Source organism: Haliaeetus leucocephalus, unplaced genomic scaffold, assembly GCF_000737465.1.
Source record: "Haliaeetus leucocephalus isolate CR32 unplaced genomic scaffold, Haliaeetus_leucocephalus-4.0 Scaffold287, whole genome shotgun sequence".
Taxonomy (NCBI): Eukaryota; Metazoa; Chordata; class Aves; order Accipitriformes; family Accipitridae; genus Haliaeetus; species Haliaeetus leucocephalus.
The window spans coordinates 115,484-136,510 of record NW_010972723.1 but is presented as its reverse complement, the minus strand read 5'-3'; the positions used below and the strand labels follow the sequence as shown (position 1 = coordinate 136,510).

The 21,027-nt window shown below is 50.3% G+C and overlaps 2 protein-coding genes across 2 annotated transcripts; both read right to left on the bottom strand.

The window, feature by feature from the left end:
* Positions 1–82: 82 nt before the first annotated feature.
* LOC104833449 (scavenger receptor cysteine-rich domain-containing group B protein-like) lies at positions 83–12,586 on the bottom strand. Its single transcript, XM_010570096.1, has 6 exons — positions 12,565–12,586; positions 3,405–3,734; positions 2,660–2,989; positions 1,916–2,245; positions 1,009–1,338; positions 83–117 (listed from the first exon to the last, which is right to left on the bottom strand). The coding sequence occupies exons 1-6, from the start codon at positions 12,584–12,586 to the stop codon at positions 83–85; spliced, it is 1,377 nt and encodes a 458-aa protein (XP_010568398.1).
* A 1,233-nt stretch (positions 12,587–13,819) lies between these two features.
* Positions 13,820–16,411, bottom strand: SULT2B1 (sulfotransferase family, cytosolic, 2B, member 1). The gene is made up of 6 exons (XM_010570095.1): positions 16,276–16,411; positions 15,769–15,977; positions 15,247–15,373; positions 14,622–14,716; positions 14,356–14,536; positions 13,820–13,935 (listed from the first exon to the last, which is right to left on the bottom strand). The coding sequence occupies exons 1-6, from the start codon at positions 16,409–16,411 to the stop codon at positions 13,820–13,822; spliced, it is 864 nt and encodes a 287-aa protein (XP_010568397.1).
* Between the last annotated feature and the right edge of the window lie 4,616 nt (positions 16,412–21,027).

Sequence of the window (21,027 nt, the reverse complement as noted above, 5' to 3'; positions counted from 1 at the left end):
GGCCTTCACCTTCCCAGCTGAATCTTGCTGGCCCATCTTGCCGCAGCAAGATGAGCATGGACCAGTGGGGCCTGTCTGGCACTCATGGTGCTTCTGTCTCCTCCAGGATCTTGTTAACTGCAGAGAAAGGGAGCAAGGTAAAGCAAAATCTGCCCTCAGGAACTGTCTGACACCAGAATTGCCTGCTAGAAATGACAAAGACTCTGCTCCTGAAGGTCTGAAGGTTGGGTTATAGCCTTATATTTGGGGCTCTTGGGAAACCAACCCCTGAGCTTTGGACAGGGCCCTGCGGGAGCCAGGACGGGACTATATGAAGTGCAGAATGCAATGACTAATCTAGAGGACTGCAGCACATGGTCCTGACAGCATGACCCTGTGCAGCACCCAAGTGAAATCCAAGCCCCTACGGCCCTGCTCCTCCATAATGAAACCAGCCTAAGACCCCCAGGGATTCCTCCCTTCACCCATGCAGGGCCTATCCAAGATTCTCTCCCAAGAATCAGGGCATGAGAAGTCAGGAACTCAGCTCCCAAGAGCTTCAGAGAGTCCAACTCAAATATTTACTGAGTATTGATGATGTACCAACACAGAGGCAGCTCGCCCTAGACACCGTTGCCCCCACAGATGCTCATCATTGCATCCTGCCCCAGAAACTGCCCTACCTTCCCGCTTTCTGCCCTTTAGGAGCCTTGCCCTATATAAAACCCCCTTGACAGCATCTCCCCAGCAGGATCCATCCCATAGTCAGACTGTCACCGGTGTGTTTGCCTCTGCTGTGCTGATGCCTCTCTCCCACCAGCTGGTCCCACCACATCCATCCTAACCAGATGCTCTATATTCCTTACAGCTCCCTGCTGTATTCTTTTCCCTGCCTCCACCCTGAGCTGGCAGGAGCCTTCCCACCCTGTGATTCCCCTTCTGTACCCTGCAGCTGAGCCTGCTGGCTCTGCTAGAAGTGTTTGACCCTGTCCCCACATAATTTCAGATGCCACAGTGATGGGCAGTTACCTGCACAAACAACATCAGCGTCCTCTCCATGATAGCAGTTGTGTTCACCCCATGGCCTGGCCGGACAGTCAGAGATGCTCTCTTCCGTCCCGTTGCATTCAACATCGTCCAGCCAGATAATGTCTGACCCTCGCCCATAGCGGGCACCTCCCAGAGCCGACAGCGGTGACCCGCAGCCCACCTGCTTGCACACCACCTTGGCATCCTTCATGTCCCAGTGGTCATCACACACACTGCCCCACCGGTTCTCGTGAAGCACCTCGACTCTCCCAGCACACTTGTTCGGGCCATCCACGAGTCGGACTGGCCCCTGCTCAGGAATGTCCACCTCTGCACCAATACCCAGAAAATAAATGTTAAGAGAGCATCCTACACACCCCACCACCTGTGGAAGGCTTGCCTGCTTGGCAGAGGCTCAGGTGTCTCTGAGCACACCGGCGATATGGCAAGGGCCAGGCTTCTCTGAAGTGGGAAGGAAGACAGAAAAGCCAGGGAGAGGGGCTGTGGGAGAGGGGCTGTGGGAAAAGGGCAGGAGGAAGCTTTCCTGGTCTTCATGGATGGCTGCAGGCTCTACTGTGTGTCTGCTTCAAGGAGTCTGCTGATGCTAGTCACCCTGCAGCCCAGAGGTGGGACAAAGGACCAGAGCAGTTTCAGGTAAGAGAGGATTTAATGCTGCTCCTGGGACAGCTATATCCATGGGTCGTCCCTAGGTCATTGGGCAAGCACTGCACCCAGTGATGGGATGAGTTAATCAGCTGTGTCCCTCTCTTGTTCCCACCAGCAGATATCCACAGAGCTGCACTGGGGCTCAGGACCAGCCCTGATTCAGGCAGGGGGCATGTGTGTGGTGGAATCTGCCCATCCTACTGCCCAGCACGCGCAGGATGCAGGATGGAGGGGGGGTTACCTGAGCACTCCACACTGGCATCTTCTACATGGTTGCAGATGTTGTCTCCCCACAGCTTTGCCTCGCATTCAGCGAGGGATGCTTCTGTCCCTGTGCAGTTCACGTCACTCAGCCAGATTTGGTCTTTCCCTTCCCCGTATTTAGACTCCGGAGGTGCTGATAGCGCCGTCCCACAGCCCAGCTGCCTGCACACAACCTTTGCCTCCCGTAAATCCCACTGGTCATCACAGACGGTCCCCCAGATGCCATTGTGAAGCACCTCGACTCTCCCGGAGCAGCGGTTGGGGCCACCCACCAGGCGGACTGTAGTGGAGACGGTGATCCCCGAGTCTGCAGACACATCCAGAGAGGGCATGCTCAGGCTGTGCATTGGTGTGTGTCCCCCCTCTTCCCTGAGTATCCCCGCCCTGCCCTCCACACAGCAGCCTCTCCTCCATAGCTTTCTCCACGTATAACATGCAACTGTCCAAGCAAGAAGAACAATGGCAGTCTTAACCTCAAGCCTGAGCTGAAGAAAAATGGCCACAGAGCACCCCAGTAAGCAGAGAGGAGAGAACCTCCCAGACTGAAGCCCTCTTCCATGGTGTAAGGACCCCAGGCCACCAGCAGGACTATTAGATTAGCACCAACCCAGTAGGAGAGTGCCTCATAGGAAGCCCTTGTTCCTGTCCAAGGTTGTGCCCATGTTGACAGTGAAGGCACCCTAATGCATGGCTGGCAAAAGCAGGAGAATGGAAGGATTACCTGAACAAATTGCACTGGCATCTTCCCCGTGGTAACAGTTGTGGTCCCCCCACGGCCTCGCCGGGCACTCGGAGAGAGCAGCTTCCACTCCTGTGCAGTTCACGTCATCCAGCCAGATGGTGTCAAATCCTCGTCCAAACTTGGCTCCAATGGGGGCCAGCACCGCATCCCCACAGCCCAGTTGCTTGCACACGACTTGGGCATCGTTTAGATCCCAGTCGTCATGGCACACGCTGCCCCACTGTTCCTCGTGAAGCACCTCAACCCTCCCAGCACATCGGTTCGGGCCTCCCACCAGCCGGATTGGTCCTGGCTCAGGTATTTCTGTTTCTGCCAAAAACAAATGAGGGAAAAGTTTTGGGACATGTCTCTGTATCCCTGATCACCTGGAGAAAGCAGAATCTCCCATGATGCACCAAAACTGTCTCTGCTTATCCCAAGTGCCTGTCAAAGGCTCCTTTCTTAACTTCTGGCTTAAGAAGGAAAGTTGAAGGGAAAATAGTATCAGCATGGAGGCCGTCAGGGAAGGGATGGGACTATTTGTGTCCTCTCCCATCTCTGCAGGTAGTTCCAGGTCCAGGAGTTGTGATGCAACTTCTCTGGGTCAAGCGGGGTAGGAAGCTGGAGCTGAACAAAGTCATTCTGCATCCCTGACCTCCTAACTGGATGGGTCAGAAGTTGCACCCTGGCCTATTTGAGGCAGAAGGGCCAATGTGGCACAAAGTAGAAAACACCTGGGGGTTACCTGAGCACTCCACGCTGGCATCTTCTACGTGGTTGCAGATGTTGTCTCCCCATGGCTTCGCCTTGCATTCAGCGAGGGATGCTTCTGTCCCTTTGCAGTTCACGTCACTCAGCCAGATTTGGTCTTTCCCTTCCCCGTATTTAGACTCCCGAGGGGCTGATAGTGCCGTCCCACAGCCCAGCTGCCTGCACACAACCTTCGCCTCCCGTAAATCCCACTGGTCATCGCAGACGGTCCCCCAGACGCCATTGTGAAGCACCTCGACTCTCCCGGAGCAGGGGTTGGGGCCACCCACGAGGCGGATCTCATGTTTGCTTGTGTCTACATCTTCTGGAGAGACCAGACACCCCAGGGTGAAGGCAGGGAATGAGAAAGAGGGCTTTTCCTCCCCAGTGAGACTGTCTTTATTGCCAAACCAGGAGGAAGAAAAGCCCAGGATATTCTAGCATCCCAAATCTTTGGTGGTTGGGAACCGGGTTTTGAGCTCAGAATGGCCAAAAGCTGCAGGTGTTTGTGGGACCATAAGTCTGTTTTGAGATACAAATCTCAGGGCTCATTTTCAGCTGTAGAGGGAGATGTGTAGTGCCCCCAAAACCTACCCCAGCATTCAGGTTCTGGGTAAGTGTCCCCAGAGTTAAGGCCTGTGTCTCCCAGCAAATGCTGCTATAAGGATTGGAAGCAGGGAGGAAAGAATGAAAACATTTCTACCCATTCCCCAAGGGAAGGGTTGGGTTTTCTCAGCTATTGGCAGTGATTGCTGGGTGCAGTTGTGGACCTACAGCCAGTCAGCACTTGGGAGTGGAAAGGACCTACTCAGTCCTGTTCCTGCTGTTGAACCCACCAGGACATACAATCACTCTGAAAACCTGGCCCCAGTTGCCAAACCTCTGATCACAACACTGTTTGCCACCTAATACCAAGAACCAAATCTCTCTGGACACCGTTGTCCCTTTGCACAGATCTGGGGTGCTGTAGTGGGAGAAATTCAGGGACTGAAAAGTGCCAGGGACTGAAACCCTGAAGCACCTCCACACTGGCTCATGGAGCCAAGGGGACACCAGGCATTCTTCCATCTCATGGAGATCAGACCCCAGCATTGAGGGTATCTCAACTTCTGGTTTAACTTCACTAAAATGAGCAGCTGTTTTGTCAATGTTTTGGATCAGTACTGCCCCTTTCACCCAGAAACCTCCAGCCAGCTGCACCTCACAGAGCATACAGGAGCTAGAGTCAGGTCTTCTCCATCAGCTAATCAGGAGAATGTGGTTTACAGAAAGATCATTGGCCACAGAAGCAGGTTTCAGACCAAGGTCTCTTGGCCCCAAGCAGCATATTTAAATCTCCAGATCAGACATAGCATCATTCTGCATGACATTTTATGATAGCTGTGTGCGCTGACTCATGCTCCACTCTCTACTACAAATACTGACCTGCCAGCAGGACTCCTGCAAGGGAAGCTGAAATAGAAGAAACACAGGGTATTAGTCTAAGTCTTATGAGCTCTGCAGAGTGCAGAGATTCAGGACAGCAAAACACAGGCAAGAGACAAGACTCTGTGAGTTCTGTTAGGGCCCATCATTGCTGTCTGTCTCCCTAACCCAGCTGTCAATTGGCTTTGCCTATCCTAGTGCATGTCCACAGGACTTTCTTGATAAAGAGATCAGATAAGGAGAGAAAACCTAAAAAAAACCCCAAAACCAACCTACTGGGGAAAAAAAAAAAATTTGGTTTGGGCAGATAATGTGAAAATACCATAGCAGAGCAGTTGGGGTTTCTCTTGTCCACATTCAGTCACCTGAAAGTCAGTGTCCAGACAGGTTAGATTAGATGATTAGATTAGATTATCTAGACTCCTGTGACAGCCAGTGGAAAGAGCTGAGTCATGGCTGATGCATACCAATCTCATCCTAGGGCTGGTGTCCAGAGCAGCAGAGGGTCAAACTGGGGCTGGAGTCTCTGCCTAGAGACTCTCGGTGTGACACCCAGCTCTCATCAGCAGCCAGGCAAGAGGTACACCACTGAATGAAACTGCTGAAAATGCGATGAGTTGCAAGCAGCACAGCATTTTTATTCTTGCCTGTTGGTCAGGGCCAGACCACAAAGAAGCATTGCTGTCTCTGAACTTCAGGCAGGCACCAGACAGAATTAACCCCAGGACTGCTGCCGCCAGTCCTGCAGACATTAATGGCAGCAATGAAATGCCACGGGAACAGCTATGGGCCTGCTAGTGGGGTCATGCAAAGAAGCGTCTTCAAGGTGGAATGTGTCTGGAGACTTGTGCAAAGAAGCTATTCCCATTCAGCAGATTTCCCTGAGGATTAACTAGAGGTGGAGGCAAACCCTGGGAGGGAAAGCCTGAGGAAAGACTTGCCAGGACAAGTCTTTCCTGGAAACTCAGGAGAAGGGGACTTTGTGCCCACTGTAGAAGGTCAACAGCAAAGAAGAGCTGAATGCAAACAACGATTTCTGTTCCCAAATGCAGCAGTCTGGCAAGATCCCAAGCATTGACCAACAGCTTTGGGCAAGGGCAGAACTGCTGACAAGTCATTTACCCATCTGCCTTTTTTTTTTTTTTTTTTAGCTACTTCTAAGGTTTATGGGCTGAGATACCTAATGGTTATCCCCCTTCTCTGCAAATTCCAGTGGCATTCAGGTAACATATCCTCTTGGGAGCCTGAAGTGCCTACCCACGTACCATAGCCACTGAGCACGCTCAGTGCCTCTGCCCATTGCCACCAGGTCTGGTCTCATCCCTGATGCACAGGAACGAAGGAAGATACAAGGAAGACATTTTGTTATGATGAGGGTGGTGAAGGACTGGCACAGGTTGCCCAGAGAGGTGGTAGATGCCCCATCCCTGGAAACATTCAAGGCCAGGTTGGATGGGGCTCTGAGCAACCTGATCTAGTTGAAGATGTCCCTGCTCATTGCAGGGGGCTTGGACTAGCTGACTTTGAAAGGTCCCTTCCCACCCAAACCACTCTATGATTCTATGAACCCACAGCAGATAAACAGGGGCAGGGAAGCCCACCTTGTGTGCTGCTGTCTTTGCTCATGAGCACTGGGATTCAGTTCCTGAATGAGACACTTCTCAAGGTGTCTAGGTATTGGTGCAAAGGTGGGGCAGCTGTCTAGTGACATCTGAGGGGATCTGAGCATCCACACTCAGCTATCAAATACCACCAATTGCATTTCAGTTCCTCGCAATGTCCCATTTGCTTTGTGCTGCGGGCTGTAGAAGAAGCAATAGTGGAAGAGGAGAACCACTGACAAAGAGATGCCAAGACAGAAGCAAAGAGAAACAAAATCCCACCTCACTTACCCCAGAGACATGCCAGGAGGACAAGCCTCATGTTGGTGGCAAAGATACCGTGTGCTCCTTGTCTCCACGGGAGAGCAGGGCAGGGAGGAGGCAGGACATGCGCCCAAGGCACTGGCTATTTGAGAAGTCCCCCTTGTCACAGCTCCTCCCCTCCACCTCAAAAAAACTCCCTCTGCGCCCTGTGGCAGGTGCTCAACAAGTATGAAAAGCCAAGCCTCTGCCAGGAAGCGACTCTTGTTCCATGAGCATCACGTAAGCTGCATGATTGTGAAAGTGGGCTGTTTCGGGAATCTGCAGAGCAAACAAGTCCTCTCAGGACAGCTGGTTCTGGACCATCAGTGGCAGGGATGGGGGGAGACAGGGGTTTGCAAGTTGCCTTCCACGACTGGCTCCTTGCAGCTGCAGGAATAGGGCATCAGTGCCCAGGCTTAGCTGGGAAAATGGGTATGATCCCATGCTGGTAATGCAGCATGAGTAGACGTAAGAAACCTTTTCCCACTGCTGAAAGCAGCATCTTCAAACAGGGGAAGTTTTTTCCAGCTTTTGTCCCATGTTTGTCCCAAGAGACGGGAAGTCTTTGTGAAATTTGGTTGCAAGCTTTGTGTGTGTTCACAATCCAGTTAATTTTTTGGTTGGTGTGAGACCTCCTCCCGGTCTTAACAAAGCCAGATGTGCAAGTGGCAGGATGCTCTGTCCCTGGATGGCACAGCCAGGCTCCCAGGTCCCCTACAAGGCTGAACCACCCAGATAGTCACACTGCTGAGCAGGGATACGATGCTGCTGCTATCGTGGGTGGGATCTACCTCGTGCCAACTTCTCTATCTGGAAAATGCATTTAGATACCTTGTATGCTCAGCAGAGATCATCAGGCACTCCTAGGCGGCAGTTGCAGTCAGGTGTCAGACTCAGACACCCGCACTGGAGAAGTCTAAGGGGGAAGATGCCCCAGGGCTGGCTGAGGAGGCGGACATCCTGAAGGGTAGGTGATGTGATGCTGGGAGAATCGCACTGCACCCTCCACCACTCAGCAAAATCCTCAACCCCCTCTTTGCATTTGCACTAGCTATCTGGGCAAGCTTGGCCCACAGGACCATTGCTCAGCATTGTCTCTAGGAAGCTCAGAGGCAGGTGCAAAATAGCTCAGCTGAACATACAGAAAATATGCTTCACCGCTGAAGACACACAGGAATTTCTTTCATGCCAGGGGCTCTCCGTTGGACAGACAAATGTTTGTGCAGCTCTGAGGTGCTCCTCTGCTTAGACTGTACAACCCAGGGACTGCTTGCAACACCTCCTTTGTCTTCCCCATGCCAAGGAAGAGTGTGAAGATACCCGCTGGAGATGACAGACGAGAGAACGTCCCTGGCAGAAATGGAGGGTAGGAGTGGGTGACCACTCACAGGGAAGGTGAAGGAGGGTAGAGGTAGCAAGTCTTTTCCTTGCAACAGCCACTTCAGCAGATGAAAGGTGAAGGTGATAGGCCAGAAAAGCAGTCCTGAATAAATACAAATCTTAGGCTACCAAGGACCATGGCCTTCTCAAAGACATGCATCAGTACAAGTTTAAGTCAGGTCCATATGAAATTCAGTATCAAAGCTGTGTGTGGTGGAGGAGAGCATTGCATCCAGTTGAGAGCAGATGTATCACAGAATCATAGAATAGTTTGGGTTGGAAGGGATCTTTCAAGGTCAGCTAGTCCAAGTGCCCTGCAATGAGCAGGGACATCTTCGAGATCAGGTTGCTCAGAGCCCCCTCCAACCTGACCTTGAATGTTTCCAGGGATGGGGCATCTACCACCTCTCTCGGCAACCTGTTCCAGTGTTTCACCACCCTCATCATAAGAAAGTTCTTCCTTATATCTAGCCTGAATCTGCCCTCTTTTAGTTTAAAACCATTACCCCTTGTCCTATCGCAACAGGCCCTACTAAAAAGTTTGTCCCCATCTTTCTTATAAGCTCCCTTTAGGTATTGAAAGGCTGCTATAAGGTCTCCCCGGAGCCTTCTCTTCTCCAGGCTGAACAGCCCCAATTCTCTCAGCCTTTCTTCATAGGATAGAACACAGATGAGCTCTGTATCTTAGCATTTGAAGACTGTTCTCATCTGTTTGCTTAGTTTTCAGTTTTGCTCATTGAGTACATTTTCAATCTCTCCATCTCTGTCCTGTTTTCTATGCTTAGATAGCTGCTACTGCCTCCCTTCTGGACAGTCTCCAGCAGTTGGCCAACACCCTTCTTGAAAGCTGATGCACACACCCAGCCACTGATGAGAAGCAGAGACCTCAGCTCTACTGGGAAAGGACAACAGTCACACAGACATCTCGTGTGTGGGAGGACCCCCTGTTCCAGAAGCCTCAGGTGAGGTTTGCTTTTGTCGCAATACCCATAGGTTGTTGAGTCATAGCCTGTTGTGCTTTGATACTGATCCTTAGGTTCTTCCCACTTGCAGGGAGTCTGGCCAGTGATTCCTGGTTTGTATTTGTACAGTCGATTGCTCACTTGATACTTAACCCCAACAAGCCTGTGTTTGTTGATAACACTTGGCATGTTATCTTCTAGGTGGCTACAAATAGAAGTATTGGCTTCGTGCTCAGTGTTTTTCCAGGAACTGGATTTAGACTGAATCCTCTAAAATTCACCAGAGTTCCTTCCTCCCCCCTTCCTTCTTCCCTCCCTCGTTCCCTCTTCCTTCCTCACTTCCTTCCTCTTTTCCTTCCTTCCCTCCTTTATTATTCTCTTCCTTTCTTTCTTTCTGTCTTCCTCTTTCATTTATTTATTTGTTCATTCATTTCTCTTAACACCCAAGTGGATCAAAGTGTAATTTTAACTACGTAGGGAGGCTTGGAGCAACTGACTGTGCATGAGGATCCTTGCGCGGAGTGGTGTCCCTTGTACTATATGACAAGTCTTGACACCTGCTGTGGCTTTCCTGAAATGTTCTGGAGTTTCCCAGCATCTTTTACTTGGAGTACCCAAAAATTCAAACACAAATTCCTCTTTTCTCCCTGCTGACCTGTTGAAAACACAGTCCTACTCAGCCCTGACACCTCTCCTCAGGACAGTCTGAAGATAACCCAAATTTCCTGATTTTTCTTCAGCCATACACTGGTCCTGTGCATGCAAACCAGGGAACACAGTGACTTTGGCTGCTTTAGCATCGTTGCTGTCAGTCAGTTCTCAACATGGAGCAGCAGAGACCTGCTGTTTATTTAACCAGGCACTCAATCTCTTCCAAGGCAAGCAGTGACCATGCTGTCATTATCACTTTCTTGGGCAGGCTGGGATCAAGATTTAATATCACTGGCATTCGTAGGGTAAAAACTCAACCATTTGTTGAGTTTCATCATCAGACCTGCTGTTTTGATCAAGCTTTAATATCACCGGCATTCTTAGGGTGAAAACTCAACCATTTATCCTTTCATCGTCAGACCTGCTATGCTGAGGGTGGCTCAGTGGACCACTCCATGCAGCCAAGGCATGAACCAGCTCACATTCGCACCGCTGAGAGTTAGTGCCACACGAAGCAGACTAGCTATGCTCATTCTGCATGGTGCTTGGTTTGGATGGGCTCTTTGTTCCACACCTGAGGATATATTTGCATTGTTTCTCAGCTCAAAATGATTGAGGCAGTAGGAATTTTTTTTTTTTTAAGCCTGCCAGAGAGTTGTTTTCAGTAGAATGAAGACGAGATGTGTTGGGTATGCAGGGGAGCGGCAGGGAAGTGTGTGCATGGGGAGGGCAAAGCTGGCTACAACAGAGCTGAAGCAGAGAGAGGCAAAAGCAGTCTGATACATCTCTACATTGGGGTAGGCTCTGGTATGAACTGCCCCTCAGCTGGGCTCTGGCTTTCCCTGGGGAAAATATGTGCTTTGGTCTAGAAGAGAGGGTGGGATGGGATTAGCACATGTGCCATGTAAACACAGAGGGAACAGGCGAGAAACGAGTTCACAAAGAGATACCGTGTTTGGGACCTGATGTCTATGCCCTATGGCAAGGTAAAATTTACAGCTGCAGCTGGTTGATCTGAGATGAGAAGGTGTAAGTGTGTAAAGATGGGAAGGATGCTCTCCATGTATCTGAGGAGACACATCCGAAGAGAACTGAAGGGTGCTCTGGTTGCATTCTCCCTCTGCAGGCCATGAAAACACATTCCCTGAGCACAGCGATTACTTTCTATGGCTTAATGAGGGCTCTGCTTATTAAGAGTGAGCTAGGAGGAGGAAGGGTAATCAGGAACTGAACTCTTTTTTTGCTAGGACAGCTGTACTTGCTGTATTTTCTTTGGGCTTGTCTCCTGCTGTAAAGGAGTTTGAGTAACTCTGGATGTACAAGGCACATTGTTTCCCAAATCCAGCACAACCCTTTAGTGGTCTCATCTTTAATGGAACATCTTTGCATGCACCATAGCACATGCCACCTGGCCTCTATCTGATACCCTGATGTCTCTAAAGGCAAGGTGGGTGGGATATGTGCACTGACTGATGCTGGAGTCACCCTGTAGCGTCCAAGACATCTTCACCAGGTTATAAATATGGCACAAGAATAAACAGAGAATAGAAATTTTATGTAGTGGAAGACTGCCTATATTTAGCCCTTTCCTGGGTGTCTGCAGTGTCAGCACCTACATCCGATTAGTAGACATTCAGGGTTCCTCTTATAATTACTGATGATTTAATTGATACACATAGTTCAAAGTAGTATTTGGCCTCTGCAAAACATTGAACATGGCCCAGCCCTTTGTCAAAAAGTGCTGTGCCAGGGACCTTGGCGACCTGACAGCTCTCCATGTCCATTCCCACATCCCACTCTCCTTTTACGTTGGCTTTTTCCCCTCCCCATACTTAGGATTGGGGCAGAGGGGGCTGTTGCACCAAGGCTCCATGGTATTGGCTCTTACAAAGCCTTGCTGAGGCATTGACCCAAACCTCAACTTTTAGCGGGAAGGCATGGACAAAAATGTTGTGCTGGGTGTAGAATGAGACACATATAGCTTGAAGGCAAACATTTCAATAAGGCACCCAGACATCCAGAGCATAACACACGAATGGGGTCATTTGACTGTACTTTATATAAGAGGAAACAATTTTGACTGTGGTTTTGGGGGGCACCTTCCAATGCTGTGTCACAAACTCTTTCTCATTATTTCTCAATTCGTGACCTGGTGGTCCTTGGGCACAATGTGTTGGCCACGAGTGGGTATGCAATAAAGGTGGCCTGGCCTTCACTGCCAACAGGGCTAGAACGCTTTCTCTAAGTCAGGTCATCTTCTGGCTGGGACGTTGCTCAAGACCTCAACACAGACATGCCAACCATGGCACTGCTCACTCTCCCCAGGACAACCTTCCCTCTCTGGACAGTGTCTTGCCAAGCCTGGAGCCATCCCCTGGTGTCTCTGGCTGCCTCTATCAGGAAGTAAGGCTGTCAATAATTACAAGCAGTACTTTGGCAGCTGAAGGAGCTGGTCTTCCCTGCAAGCTCAGTGGAGCACAAACCACAGAGCCGTCTCTTGGCCAAGATTCACAAAGGTCCATCCCCTTCCTTGATTCCCCAAAGTCTCTCTGTAGGCATAATCATCTAAATCTTGTAGAAGGCTGATTATCTGGGATGCTTTTGGCTGTGGTCCCCATGGAGATCCCATCCTGCACTACACCTCTTTCAGCACAAGGACAAGGCTATGCTTCTGAATCCCACCACATCTTGCACAAGTGGCCTTGCTTCACTGAAACCCATCACCTGGTTTAGGCTCTATCAGGCTGGATGAAGAGAGGTGCAATGGCAACGCTGTCTTGGCTGCACACCCTTTCCTAAACTCTTGTACAGCACCCCTGGCCCTAAAGCTGACCGTGCATGTCTGTCTTGGACATGTCCTATGCTGGGTGATGAGTGGATTGAAAGCAGCCCTGCAGAGAAGGACTTGGGGGTGTTGGTTGACGAGAAGCTCAAAATGATCTGGCAATGTGTGCTTGCAACCCAGAAAGCCAACCATATCCTGGGCTGCATCAAAAGAAGCATGACCAGCAGGTCAAGGGAGGTGATTCTGCCCCTCTACTCCACTCTGGTGAGACTCCACCTGGAGTACAGCAGCCAGCTCTGGGGCCTCCAACATAAGAAGGACATGGACCTGTTGCAGTGAGTTCAGAGGAGGGCCACAAAAAGGATCAGAGGGCTGGAGCACCTCTCCCACGAAGTCAGGCTGAGAGAGTTGGGGTTGTTCAGCCTGGAGAAGAAAAGGCTTCGGGGAGACCTTATAGCAGCCTTCCAGTACCTAAAGGGGGACTGCAAGAAAGCTGGAGAGGGACTTTTTACAAGGGCATGTAATGATAGGGCAAGGGGTAATGGCTTTAAACTGAAAGAGGGTAGATTTAGATTAGATGTAAGGAAATTATTTACTGTGAGGGTCATGAGGCACTGGAATGGGTGGCCCAGAGAGGCTGTGGATGTCCCATCCCTGGAAGTGTTCAAGGCCAGGTTGGATGGGGCTTTGAGCAACCTCGTCTACTGGAAGGTGTCCCTGCCCATGGCAGGGCAGTTGGAACTAGATGATCTTTAAGGTCCCTTCCAACCCAAACCATTCTATGATTGATTCTATGATTTGAAGAGTTCCCATTCTTGGCTTGGAAAGTGGAGGGGATATTTTGCCATCCTGCTGTTCAACCCACCCCATGCAAAGGGTTTACCCTGCTGGTCTCCTGTTTGATAAGCAGCTCCAAGAGAACATTTCAGCTGACTGCAGCTCCCACTCAAGATGCCCTGGCCAGTGGATGTGACAGGCAGGACATGTTTCATCTGTGTGCTACTCTCCTCTGCCTGCAGAAGAGGAATGTGTTGCAGGGCAGGGAGGTGGCTCCTACCCTGGGAGACCCTAGAGCCTGCCTCAGGGGAAAAAGGGTCGAGGGATGGGACAGAGACAACAGGCACAACCCAGGAGAAAAAGCTCTCCCAAGGAGAAAGGGTGCAAATTAATGGCGTGCATGGTGAGGTTCAGTACCATTTGCAGCCCTGAATACAACGCCCTCTGTCCAACAGCAGCCAGTTACCCCAGTGGCTGGTGGCTGGTTTATACCCCGTGCTTAGCTGGCTTCAGATAGGGACAAATCCTAATGATTGTCCCAAGGAAAGGTCACGTTCAGGCCTTGCATCCTGTCCTGGTAGATCCTGTCGAAGGTCTCGCTCTGCGCCACTGTGAAGTGGTTCTCCCAGTCCCCGCAGATGCCTGAGGAAGAAGCGTGTGTGGCTCAGAGTCCACCATAGCACACAGCCCCCTCTCTGCTCTGTAGGCACAAGAGGAGAGGCTCAGCTCTTGGGTCCAGCTACCACCCCAAGGGGGTTGTCCAAAATGAGAGACCATCCCCATCCCTGGGATCATTCAAGGTCAGGTTGGACGGGGCTCTGAGCAACCTGATCTAGTTGAAGATGTCCCTGCTCAGGGCACTAGCTGACTTCTAAAGGTCCCTTCCAACCCAAACCATTCTATGATTCTCTCCTATGATTCTATGATTATATAGACCCTGTTCTTCAGACCCAAATGGACTGTGATACGGCTCTCCAAGACAGCTCTGGCTGTCCTCATGGGGGAGGACACCTGACAGGAGGCTCTCCCCGAGGTGTTGTGATGGGGCTCCTCTGTGCTCACCCTTCCTCAGGAACTGGCCCTTCGTCTGGTCCATGATGTCTGCAGGAAGCAGGATGGAGCTGCACATTGGGTTCTCCTGCATGGCTGTGAAGGAGGCATTTTGCACCACTGAGGAGACAGCACCATCATCCAAATCCTGGCCCAGGAACTGGCAGAGACGTCTCACGCTGCTGTGCAGGTCCTGGAGGGACAGACAGAGCCTGTTAGCACTGAGTGGCTTGTGACACCAGCATGTTTGGAGCTAGAGGGTCTGCCTAGGTGTCTACCTGCTTTAGCTCTTCATAGGTAATGAAGAAAAAATTCTCTGCATCCTTCATCTCCATCCAGCCTCGGACGTGTTCAAACCAGGAGCCATGGGGCACTGATGGGAGGCAAAAGGCAGTAAGGCAGGGCAGGGGATGTGCAAGACCGAGGAGGGTTCACACAAGGTTGGGAGCAGGGCAGCCACGATGCAGGACAGAGCAATGGTTTCCAGGGAGCAGGTGGGACTGGGAGGTTCAGCTGCATTTATAGCTGAGCAATGGGTTCTTCTCCAGCCATGTCCACGATGGGAAGAGGCTGAGGCTAGAGGTATGCAAGGCTCATGGGTAAGGTCCTGCCAGGGCTTTATAGGGTTTCTTGGCCAAGACTTCCTGAAGACATCTGAACTCTGCAGGAAAAGGCAGGGAAGTCTACTTTCCATCTGCTTCAAAGCACAACAAGGCTTTGTGGACCTGTGTGTCTCTCCAGAAGTGCTTTGCTTTCCTCCTGAGCCATTGACCTCTCTCCTGTGGGAAGCCTGGCTTCACAGCCATCATCAGTGGACAGTAAGAAAAGACCCTTGAGCCAGAGGCGATGGAAGATACCACCCACCCAACCCTGTGCCCTGAGTAAGCCTGAAACCACACTCACGCTCTCCATTCAGAAAGTCCCTCAGGAACTGCTCAAAGGATAAGGGATCCTCATAGCTGTTGCACATCTTGGAGAAGTAGTAGTAGGAGACGACAACATCTCGAGGATTCCGTACGGTGTAAATAACCTGGGGTAGAGTGCGTACAGGAGTGATATACTCCTGGTAGGGGAAGGGGAGTTGCAGGCACTGGCACTGGGGTAGATCTGATAACGGAGGGGTCTGCCCACACAAGGACCAACCCTGGGCTAGACTCCATCATGCAGACCTTGGGCAGGGGTCTCCATGAACACACAAGTCCCCTAGAACCATTGTGACTCTCTAAAGCATCCAAGAGGGGCAGGATGTGAGATGGGGCTCTGCATATTTCCATCTGGAGGGCATGGAGGACACTCGCCACTCTCCTAGGCCAATGCCAAGGTCCTTGCCCAATGCCCCCTCACTCCAAGGTTCCCCAGATCCCGGGCAATGGTCTTCCCCGCTCCCCTGTCCCCCTTGAAGCTCTGCATGGGTGCCTGTCCCACCTTGGCGCTGGAATGGGAGAAGGACTTGGGGAAGATGTGCCTGGGGAGATGGCAGGTCAGCAGGCGAGGTGGGGGGTAGCTGAGGGCTGACTCCAGACCCAGACGGGTTGAGAACCAGGGCATGCGGTCAGAATTGAGGACAGCTCGGCTCCAGCTGGGGCAGCCGCGGCTGCGAATGAGGCTCAGGATCTCAGTCATCCACACAGTGCCTGCCAGGGAAAGCAGAGATGCAGGGCAGGGGACCTTGCCTGGGGGGTGGGGATGGAAGGACCTCACTGTGCCATAGCTCCATGGTCAGCAGCACCCTCAGCACTGAGTCTGTGCCCCTCCAAGAGACGGTGCTGCCCTGCCCATGCACAACCACTATGGTAAACCCCCCCCAAAACATTCCTGTTCCCCACCACAAGAGAAGATTCACAAGACCAACACCTGAAGATGTTTCCAAAGCCCTCACCCCTCTCCTGCCCCTCTCCACCCTTGGCCAGCCCCTCTGTCCACCCCTCGTACCTGACTTGGGGTAGGTGACGTTGAAGATGTCATCATCACGCACCAGGAACTCATTGTGGGCGAAACTCAAGCTGTGCTCGGAGTTGTAGGCAGGGGGGAACTTAATGCCTTCATATGTCACGTACTGGACCGGCATCGCACCTGGGTGGGGATGGGGATGAGATGCCGCAGCTATGTGTCACTATGATAGGTAGGGAGAGAAACAGGGTAAGGGTGCTGACTTCCAAGCCAAGAAACCTCTTCCTCCCCATAGCAGGTCCCAAACAGGAGCCCAGCCATCCCATATCCCCAACATCTGGGGATATGGGATGTGTGTTATGGGATAACCCACCTGGATACTCGCTGGTCCTTCCTCATGGGGACCGTACCTCAACAGCAAATTGTGTGGATGGGGGACAGCTGGCTCGCAGGGCATTTAAGGAGCTCTAGGGCTAAATTCCTGCTGATGGACCAACCTCCCATCTCCCTTTGCTGCCCCACGTGTTTACCTGCCCTCACAGCTTAGAGGGTTGTCAAGCTGCCATCGTTGCAGGATCTTTGGCCAGCCAGAGGGAGAGGAGGTAGAACTTCCCTGTCTGGTACCCAAAACCCAGCTTTGCTCTGCTCCAGGTCCTTGGAGGTGCCAGGAACTGGAGGGAGAATAAAAAGGGGAGGGAAAAGTTTTCTGCCCTTGTGCCACCATTCTGGAGCAATGATTAACAAGATCAAAAGTCCAGCGGGCATCCCTTTCCCGAGGCGGGGTGGGTGGGCTGGGATGCAGGGAGTAGACCAGTGGAGGTCCTTTGGGAGCAGGCTGGGGTAGGAAGCTGGTGTCCTGTGTCCTCTGACCTGAACCCCAAGAACCCCACTTTTCTCCCATGCCACTTTGAATTCCCACGTAACCCTCTCCCTTTTACTCAAAATACACTATTAAACGATTTCCCTGAACTGAATATCCTTTCCCAGCAAATTTCCCAGTAAATCCTGGAAAATTTAAAAAATCCATTAAAAAATTGATTATGAAAATGGTTTATTAAAAAAAAAAAAAGCCCTTCTAGGAAAGACGGAGATGCTACTACAGCGATAAGGGATGGGGCAGATCTTTTTCATTAAAAACCTTCAAGGTTGCACTACAGCGAGAGGAAGAGGAGAAGTTCTTCCTCCAGTGAGGCACTATATGGTCTGCTGTAGATCCAAGGACAGGGACGTTTAATCCTGTTAATTAGAAGCAACCAATGCTTCTTGTAAATAAGGCAGCCATGCAGTCATCTGTGAAATTAAAAGTATTTTCTAAATGTTCCCCCAGGAGTGCAGGAAGTATTCCACTTTCTTGCAAAAGGCCTGCTCTTTTGAAAATTTTATGTAACACGATGTGCTGATAAAAGTAGACCGAAAAATAAGTCCATGGGGTATGTGCAGAGTGTTTGAGAAGTAAATATTGGCTTTGGGTGCATAGGACAGTTGGTTTTTTAAGACGACCAACTAAAGCAGCAATCTCCCTTTGGATCCTGCTTTGTTTTCGAAGCAAACAGGAGAGAAAATGGGATTAAGAAATGTTTAAACACTTCAAAGAGGAATGTTAACCCACCCACCCCGGGTAGGAAGTTAACACTGGAAGTGGGAAATTAAATTAACCCATCACCTTCCCTGCTTCAAGTTAGGAAATAAGCTAAGGAAACCTAAAAACTACAGGGAAAACCTCAAAGTATTACCAAATATTTTTTTTTTCTTTGCAATCCGAGCAGGTGTCTACATTTTTCAGAAGAGACCTAAAAGTAATCTATCTGGTGTTTTATAATCAACAGTTAATAAATAACTGCAGGCTTGCCTACCTCCAAAAAGTAAGTATACTAGCCTAAATAATTATTAAAAATTAGAATTGGTAGTTAAAAAATGGCATCATCTGTACTTTAGAAATACATATTTCATCATATTTAAAAGGCATTAAAACATTATAAGCAGTGTTTGGTTAGTTAGGATATAGAGAAACCTCAAAATGAATATATTACGGTTTAGATACTTTTAAGGTTTCTTATTAAAAAAAAACCACCATCCATGCTACTGGGGAAAAAAGAAAAAGAAAAAAAAGGAAAAAAAGAAGAAAAAAAAAAGAAAAGAAAGGATTTTAAACTGCAGCCAGAGCATTTAAGTTAAAGGAAGAGCCTGTAATTATAAAGATTGTCAAGTATTAAAAATATTAACATGCAACAATTCCCAATCAAACTTGTCATGCCAGAATTAATAGCAAGTAAACAATATTTAAAAGCTAAGAATGAGTGAATACACGCTGGCCTTTTAAAACACAGCAGTGAGGTATGAATAGAATAAATTAATTTCTTCAGCAATAAGGTTTTAGAAAGAAACCCCAAACTTACCCAAACCGGAATCCACAGCAATTTAGAATGAATTACAATTAGTTAATTACTTAAAGTTGTCACTTTAAAATTAATTAAAGTAGTAATAGAGGAGTGAAGTCTCATTAAAGAAAACCCATTTGTGCTAAAGTGGAACAGAAATCAAATGCATCACGCTTTCCAAGAGCCCGGGCAATTCCCCTGCTGCTGCATCTCCAACAGGACATTGGCCCCAGTTGAGTGGGAAATTAGAAATAAATAAATAAAGCAGCAAAAATATCAGTATCCGTTTTGGAACAGTGTTTTTTTCAGATCTCACCTGGATGGGATGCACTGGTTAGACACTGCGTAGGCATGGAATGCTTAATCAAAGATTGAGACGGCCAAAGGTGGTTTGTCTTGGGATCAGTCAAGGTCTGGGTCTTCTCTGGAGGCACCTGGTGGTGCTCATAGATGATGGTGAGCAGCAAGACATCCAGATGGGATTATGAGGAGCATCAGGTCCCTTGGGGATGTGATTCCTGTCCTTCCCCACTGAACATAAAAGGAATGTGGCAACTTTGAGGTGCCTAAAAGGGGCAGCCCTTGAGGCTGGTTGGCATGATGGTCCTTCATTGGGATGTGTCTCAAAGAGGACCGCGTCACCATGGCATCGTGCCTCAACCTCCACCAGTTGCCCCAAACCAAGTCCTTCCCGGGATCCCAAGGAGGCAGCAGATTGCGTTGCAGCACAGGAAGGTCCAAGCAACCTGGGGAGACGTGGAGACATTGCTCATCTGGGTTGATGACACAGAGCACCTCCAAGGACCTCCTCCGCCTATGGTTATTTGCAACCTTGCTTTGGTTTTTTTTTTTTCTATTTTGATTTTCTTTTTTGAAATATGGTGTGGCTTTTCAACCAGCTCCTGCATTTCTTTTATTTCCCTGCTTGGTGCAGTTTGTATTTCCTTGTTTGCTTTGCCGCTTGGCAAACTCGAGTCAAAGAGCTGCATCATCCGTGGGTCCTTTGAATCACTCAGAGCCCTTTGAAACCAAGGGCAAGTATTTGAGCTCTTTGAAAATGTTTGCCTAAAGGCTGATGGTGGTTGTCTGTGTTATTGGGTTATCTTGAGTCCTCTTGTACTGTGTGGCTTTGGCACGTGGACATAGGGTTGGGTGGGAGGAACATCTCAGAGCTTCCCCATAGCGAATCCCAAAGGACCACTTTGGTTAGCAGGGTGGTGACCCAACAACATGAACCCTTCGGGTCCTGAGGCTGGATGCAGCAGGGTTATGCATTTCCCTTTAAGGATGAGGGTGGTGAAACACTGGAACAGGTTTCCCAGAGAGGTGGTAGATCCCCCATCCCTGGAAAGATTCCAGGTCAGGTTGGACAGGGCTCTGAGCAACCCGATCCTGTTGAAGATGTTCCTGCTCACTGCAAGGGTAGGTGGTCTAGATGACCTTGAAAGGTCCCTTCCAACCCAAACTATTCCATGATCCTATGATTCTACTTCATATCTCTCTCTGTTTCATACCCAGGATCTGACCCCGGTCCATGTGTCCTCCCCTTCATCTACCAGGAGAGATCCTACTCCTCCTGCGCCGAGGAGGGGAGCAGCAAGGGAGCAGTCTGGTGTGCCCTGACCAGCACCTACAACTGGGTTGCAAGGTGAGGGGCTTGACCTTGCTCTGTGGGGGATCTCTTTCTGCACACACGTGCTCCAGGCGTGTCCCTGCCACGCACGTACACATCTCCACATACACACACACATGCTCCAGGCAAGTCCCCACATTGCACACACCTCCACATGCACACAAGTGTGCTCCACAGTGTGTCCCTGCATTGCACGTGTGTCCCCATACGCGTGCATGTGATCTACATGTGTCCCTGCCATGCACACCCATATCCCTACATGCACACACACGTGCTCCAGGCATGTCCCTGCATTGTGCACACATGCTGCCATGCCCACACACATGCTCCAGGCATGTCCCTGTATTGCACATGCATGTCCCCATGCACACACATGTGATCCAAGCACGTCCCCGCACTGCACATGCGTGTTTCCATACACACACACGTGTTCCAGGCACATCACTGTACTGCACACGTGTGTCCCCACGCACATGCTTGTGCCCCAGGCAGGTCACCATGTCGCACAAGTGTGTCCCCATGCACACAAACGTGCTCCACGCACCTCTCTTCATTGCACACACATATCCACATGCACACACATGTGCTCCAAACACCTCCCTGCATTGCACACGCATGTCCCCATACCCACACACGTGCTCCAGGCACGTCCCCGCATTGCACACGCGTGTCCCCATACTCACACACGTGTCCCAGCCATGTCCCCGCATTGCACACGCGTGTTCCCACGCACACACACGTGTCCCAGCCATGTCCCCGCATTGCACCCCCGTGCCGCAACAC

Bases quoted from the DNA above. Each gene is read 5' to 3' on its own strand.
- LOC104833449 (XM_010570096.1), bottom strand. From the start codon at position 12,586: ATGTCCAAGACAGACATGCACG. The intron at 2,246-2,659 runs GTAATCCTTCCA...ATGTGTCTGCAG, and splicing joins TGCCAGTGCAATTTGTTCAG to ACTCGGGGATCACCGTCTCC. The intron at 118-1,008 runs GTAACTGCCCAT...CTTTCTCTGCAG, and splicing joins CGCTGATGTTGTTTGTGCAG to TTAACAAGATCCTGGAGGAG.
- SULT2B1 (XM_010570095.1), bottom strand. From the start codon at position 16,411: ATGCCGGTCCAGTACGTGACATATGAAGGCATTAAGTTCCCCCCTGCC. The intron at 15,978-16,275 runs GTACGAGGGGTG...TTTCCCTGGCAG, and splicing joins CGTCACCTACCCCAAGTCAG to GCACTGTGTGGATGACTGAG. The intron at 14,537-14,621 runs GTAGACACCTAG...CTGTCCCTCCAG, and splicing joins CCTATGAAGAGCTAAAGCAG to GACCTGCACAGCAGCGTGAG.